The sequence below is a fragment of the Crocodylus porosus genome, unplaced genomic scaffold, assembly GCF_001723895.1.
Source record: "Crocodylus porosus isolate Cpor-Errol unplaced genomic scaffold, CroPor_comp1, whole genome shotgun sequence".
NCBI lineage: Eukaryota > Metazoa > Chordata > Crocodylia > Crocodylidae > Crocodylus > Crocodylus porosus.
The window spans coordinates 235,392,068-235,398,611 of NW_017728886.1; the positions used below are offsets into that span (position 1 = coordinate 235,392,068).

Below are 6,544 nucleotides of genomic sequence, written 5' to 3' on the forward strand. Positions count from 1 at the left end.
GTACTCTGATTTTCCATGACAAAAACGCCAAAATCAAATAGCAAAAGGTATAGTTATTTAGAACATATTTCACTGTAGCGATTGAGGCACTAGTAGGCTTCCAAATTGGTTTAAAAATGTAAATCAATATCAAGAAAATATTGTGTTCTACTGATATCTATATTTATATTGTGGCCTTTCATTTTAATCATGGATTTGGGGTTTTTAATCTTTTAAATCAGTTTTGTTTTTTTAAATGAGAGAATTTGTAATTTTTTATCAGGGAAAACCAGGATCCCTGTTTATGAAGAAATCTAACACACCTTTAAAAAAATTCAGTTTAATTTAATCTGAAACCACAAATCACGTTATGTATTCAGGCACAGCCTTGTTATATGGCTTCAGCCTTGTTATATTCTGTGGTAGTGGTAAATGCTCTCTTGTAGGCAGGGCTGTTCCTATGTGGGGGCAAATTGGGGTGACTGCTCTGGGCCCTGCACTTCATGGGGCCCTGCGGAACTGGACAGAGCAGCTGCAGTGACTGCACCGCTGCATGCTTCGTGTCCAGCCACTCGCTTCCTTCCCCCCCGCCGCTGCCAATGGTGGTGGCAGCTTCTTTGGGTCCAGGGTGTGTGGAATCAGAGCAGGGGCAGGGCCCCATATGGGCTGATTTGCCCCAGGCCCTGCACCCTGCTTGGGTGGGCTCTGCTTGTAGGATCCAGGAAATAATGGGAATATTTACAAATGCCCTGGGAGCTGTGGGGAAGGGGGCACTTTAATTAGCAAGCCATGCTAATTAAAAGTACCTGAGCTTCATGTGTATTGGAATCCCCCACACTGAAACTAAAGATGCTTTAAACTAAAGCTCATCGAATGAGCTTTAGTTTAAAAGGCCCCATCCCCATTTTTCAGTGCAGGGACACTGATGCATGTGACGCTAAATTCTGTTGGAGTGCGTTTATTTCCCTGCTCCAGCAGACTCTCTCTTAATCTAGTTTGTTCTGACACGCTGGATTTCTAGTGCATCAGAGCTGGCTCCCTGATTGTCTATAGGAGCCCAATGTGTACGTGGGATTCCCCCAGGTTAATGCACAGCAGTGCTACCACATGTTACAGTGCTACTATGTTACTTATGCTGTCAATGCATATTGACAGAACACTTGATCCATTCTGTACACAAAGTGCTGTAGAATGTAAAGAACTTAAAAAAAGATTATGTATGATTTTTTTTAAACATGTCCTAGGGTATCCCAGGTTAAGTATTATGACATCTGTGATGTTTTATCATATGCTTTTTAAAAAAAAGCATACCGTGTCGTATGCTACAAATTTAAACAAAGCATTACACAATTTCTACTGTAACTTATGCTCATGGCCTAGTTCTATGAACATTTATGCACACAAGCAACTTTGCACATGCAATTATTCCCACTGAGAGCAATAGAACTACTCAGAAATGCAATGACTTTGTTTAAGTGTATTCAGGAAAGACCCACTCTTAGATGATTCTGTAGAATTGTATAGATCAATGTGAAGACTCATACTGATAACAACTGTGTGAAATGGGACTTTAGGATCCTGACCTGTTCAAGTGTGAAAAGCAAGTATGCTTTTTGAAAAACCCAAACTTTTCTCACCAATAACATTTCCTGCTCATATTTAGTTGATCTGTTGTTTGGGTATAAATGCAAATATTTTACACATGTGTGGAAATGACTTTCTTACTGTTCAGAAAAGAAGATTTGATTTATATTTATTTTGCTGAGCTAAAACCGGAATCAGTTGAATTTTATATTTAACATGCCTTTATAAATAATACTACCATGAGAGTAATAAAATAATAATGTTGTAATATGATAACAATAAGGATTTATTTGACTTGAATGTCGCCCTATTTTATTAAGGGTTTATTTAAAAGTGCCCAGATATATCATTTAAAATCTAACTTAAATTCGACACAATTGCTTTTGAAGGTTAATAGTATACTAATTTTAATATAGAAATATTGCATTAATTTAAAATATGATTGCTATGTAAGGATATTAATCTCTATGTATATTGTGGGCATCAGTATTCCAAGACATACATCAAGAAACTACAGCAAATGATATTTTAAAAAAACAAGACTAGTCAAATACAAATCTAAAACCACTATTGTACTATGAGGAAAAGGTTGTGCAATGAAAAGACTGTAAACTGAAATTTTCTATGTGGTGCTGTTATCATCTGACAACCTGTCTGTGAAGTTGGTTAGTTCCAGTCCAGTTCCTCATGGTAGATTCTGAATGCCACCATATACCACCCAAGTACTTAATTTTCACTCTTGACTGATTGGGAATGGGGGCTTAAAACACACTTTAATGTGTGGCCCAAGGCGTTCAGTTCAAGACCAAATGTTGTAATAATTGAGAACATTCCCAGTAGCAGTGATTGTACTTAGAAAGGGACCATTTTGCATTCTTAGATATTCTGATTTTTGAGGACCTGTATGGCTCTGGGTATGGGGAGAGTGAAGAGAGTATAGGGGGACAGCAGTTTTTGTGGGCATTTCTTACCCTCTCTGATCTTAGATTTTTCCCTTCCTTGCAAATCCATGGTCATTCATCTGTGCTCACTTACCAGCCCCAGATTTCTGCCATCTGAGGAGATGATTGGGTTTTCCACAAAGCCAGATTCAGAGCTGCCTGGCCCCATACACTACCTGACAAAAATTTCTCTGTATGAGTGAATGGTCTAACTCAGTGGTGTTCAATGTCTGGCCCACAGGCAAAATCTGGCCCACAAAGCTGTCATGTGACCCATGATTTCCCCACAAGTCTGGGAATCTAGTGGGTGGGGGGGCATGGTGGCAGCATTGTCACTCCCCTGCTGCCAAATTTCCAGATCTGTTGGGGGCCAGGTGGGCTACAGTGTGCTACATTACACTTATCACACTGGCCTTGGGGCCAGTGGGTGGGATCACTTTGTGGCTAGATCCAGCAAGTAGGGTTGGGCTGGCACATGACCAGATCTAGCACCTGGGATTGTGCCAGCATGCCAGATCATATCTGTGAGCTGATCCTATACACGGGATCCGGCCTGCAGAATGGCCCCTTGTCATTCATTCAGCCCATAGGACTAGAGGTTTGAGCATTAGTGGTCTAGCTTTTGTGAAGATACCTTCCAAAGCAGGGTGGATTTGATTTAAACCAAATCCAAATCGTAGTTAGGAAGCCCTGATTTAATTGTTGTTTTCTACAAAAAGTGCATTCTTGTTGTTTTGATGTAAGCTTTAATACATTATTCACAACTCAGAGATAGATGTAAGGTTTCATTTTAGAAGGTACACACTATACATTTTAAAGCAGTGATTTATTTTGATACTTTTTCAAAATAATTTTGCAGCTACATTAGAAAACTGAATTATGATTTGTTTATTTTATTTACCAAAGCTAACTGAAGCAGATACTTGTGAAGTTATTGAGGTGAACGATCTCCAATTCACTAGATTAGTCATGGATATTTGGGGGATATTTTTGCCACACTGTATTAGAAGGACATCAGATGAGCACTGCAGCCATATTTGATTAGCCTGGGGCTTTCTTTACCTTCTTCTAGATTTCTTCTTATCTTTTTTAGTTCTTCTCGCTTATGGCCTGACAAGCTTGCTGCCATGATAAGTTTTCCTTTCTACCTTACCATTCCCTTACCAGATCTCAAATCAATGGAGAGGCTATACTCAGAAACATATCCCTCCAGACTTCTGGAATATTCTGCTCAAAATGTTTCGCTTTTGTTTCTGTTGCCCCTCCCTCCTTGCATTTATCTCCAGATTCATCATCCTTGCCCAGACCTACTCCATCACCAGTAATCCTTTATTCATTTCACTTCTTGGAACTTTACACTTTTAGAGAGAGGTGAGGGCTTGACTCTGTACATAAACTTGCTGAGAGACAAGAGGGCTGATGGGTAGGTAATCAGGTCTCTTAACTCTCATCTTCATATATTGCTGTTAACAAGGAAGTTATCTCTGGAGACACAAAACCACAGTTTGAGTACTGAAACTGAGCATCACAGAGATGCTTAATGGGATCTTCTGACTGAGCACCGAGTCCCATTGGGTAGAGTGGCTTTCTTTAATCTTTATTAATCTATAGAGGAGCCACTGGACTATAGTTTCTTCTCAGCCTGAGGACTTAAAAACCTACATTTCCCACATCCCAGGACATTGCCTAAACCCAAAGCTATATGGAAAACTGGGTTAAGGCCATTTTCTGGTAAAGCTGGGCCACTGTGCAATCAAGAATGCAAGATTCATGGGGCTGAACAGAGAACAAATAAGGGGCATCATGACTTGATAGCCCAGTGATAAGAACGCTCCCCTGGGAGAGGCAAATCTTAGGAGAAAAGACTGGAACTCGGGACTGTTCCTGCATTTTATCCAGTGACTGCAAAACGCATTCAATGTTTAACACCAGCTCTCAAAACTTTTGAACTTCGCTAGTAACCAACTCTTTCTTTTTCTGAATGCTTGTATTTAAACATAAAGTTTAAACCAGTTCTAAAACTTATATAACTTGATGATTCTGAAGACAAAAGAGGCTTTGTCATAAAACAGAGTTAAAAATAAAAATTCAAGAGATTTAATGAGCTATCAGTGAATTAGAAAGACTTTAGAAAATCAATCAAGAAACAGCAAGGGTCTCATATCTCATGGTACAATATGAATTGTTCTGTTCAGTAATGCAGTGCATAGATCTTTGCTTAATCCTCAGTTTCATAATTTAGTCTCTTGAAAGAGTAACTTTTCTTATTTTTGCATCTGATTTCTTTTTGTAAAGTGATTATGTTATTATCCTAACATAATCTTATATTACAGGCAGAATGCTTTCTTAACCTATGTCTCCACTCCTCTCCAAATCAGATGGTTCAGTTATACGATTTTTTATGAACATTAGAGTGTTGCTTGTAGAGGAGAATTAAAATTTAGATGCATGCAAACATTTTTAAAACAAAGCTCTGTAGAACTTTTAATTGTATTTGTGATTTAGGACACGCTTGCAGTTGAGAGCAATGCCTGTTTTCACAGGTTTCTTTTTAAACATATGTTAACAGAACAGAAAAAACATCTGCTACCTTACTGATATGCTTCTGCGATGAAATAGCCAGACTGTGACAGAATCCAAATGCTCAGTGTGAATAATTTCTGTGTCAGCTGTGAAGAGACTAGGGAACTCCTCTGTCTAACAGGGATTTTGAATCTTAAATACCTGACAGTTTCCTATAGGAGTTCCCCATCTATAAAAGTTTTAAACTTGTCAGTAACATTTGCTTATTTTTTATCAAATAATTCTTATCTTTTATTTATTTCTATAACTTTCAGAAGTATCGTAGTGCATCAGTGGGGGCTGAAGAATATATTTATGAACAAACTGCAAGGTAGGTTATGGGAAACATTCATTGCTGATTGGCCTCTTACTAAAATATAACATTGAAAACCAAACTTGACTACCATTAAGTGTGTACTGTGCTCCCCCAGTAACTATCCATTTTCTTTCCATCATGTGCCTGTTGGCTTTAAAATCAGATTTTCATTGAGTTTTGGGGCCTGCTTCCCTTCCACTTTGCCTCCATGTAAATTGAGGGTAACTTCACTGGAGTTAGTGGAGTAACACAAATGTAAAATAGTATGAGAAGAGAATTAGCTCCTCGGCAGGTCAAACATAGAGTGTGGATTACCAACAAGTTCATGGAGAATCTTAGCTGCCTTCCAGGATGGAAGGACTTGGTTCAGATATCCAAGACTGCTTAGTTTAGTCCCCCAAGTTTCTTAAATCAAACAATGTGTGTTTGACCAAGTCATATCTTCTAAAATCATAAGATGATGAGGAAGCATGTATTTGGTTTTATTTTTCTATTACTATGGTTTTCCTAGACAGCTGTGTCTTAGATGCTGTGGTGCTTGTTTGGTCATTTTAGGCCTTTGTACATGAGTGCAGAGGCTGCTCTGATGCACTGGAATTCCAGTATGTTGGAGCAGACTTGATTAATCAAATCTGCTGGAGCTCTTGGAGCCGCTCTAATTAAAGCACTGCCCTTCCACTTCTGAAGCACATGTAAAAGTGCCCTTTGTGTTCCATCACAAACCAGCTATGTGCTGTTCAGTAAAACTCAACATTTTGGAGAAATACCAGAGCAAGGAACTAGGGCTGTGTGAAGCTTAGGGCGGTGATTTGACTCGGAGGAGATCTGGCCCGATTCGGTGGCCGAATTGAATCAGGGGACCAATTAAAAGGTCTGAATAAATTTGAAGCTCTCTGGATCTTTGGAAAAGATTCGGAGTGCTTCTATGATTCGAATAGTCCCTGGTGGCTGCAGCCGGACTTGGAGCCAGTAAGTAGGGGGTGGGGGAGGGGACCCTCTCCATGGCTGCCCCGCCTGCCCCAGCTCCCTATGCTTTAAAAAAAAAAGCCCCAACTCACCAGGTATTGCCTGATTGGGGGGGAGTTATCCCTGCTTCCCCATACTGCATGGGGGCTCTGCATGAGCCCCCTCCATCCCCCTTTGCTCCCCCAGCCCCCTATGG

General features: G+C 39.8%; 1 protein-coding gene across 3 annotated transcripts in view; it reads left to right on the top strand.

Annotated features, from left to right (window-relative positions):
* GRHL2 (grainyhead like transcription factor 2) overlaps positions 1-6,544 on the top strand; it is a 112,548-nt gene that overhangs the window by 25,264 nt on the left and 80,740 nt on the right. For all 3 annotated transcript variants that reach the window (XM_019551407.1, XM_019551416.1, XM_019551424.1), the window contains exon 5: positions 5,342-5,397. In XM_019551407.1, coding sequence (XP_019406952.1) covers positions 5,342-5,397 — 56 coding nt within the window. The remainder of the gene's footprint in view (positions 1-5,341; positions 5,398-6,544) is intronic.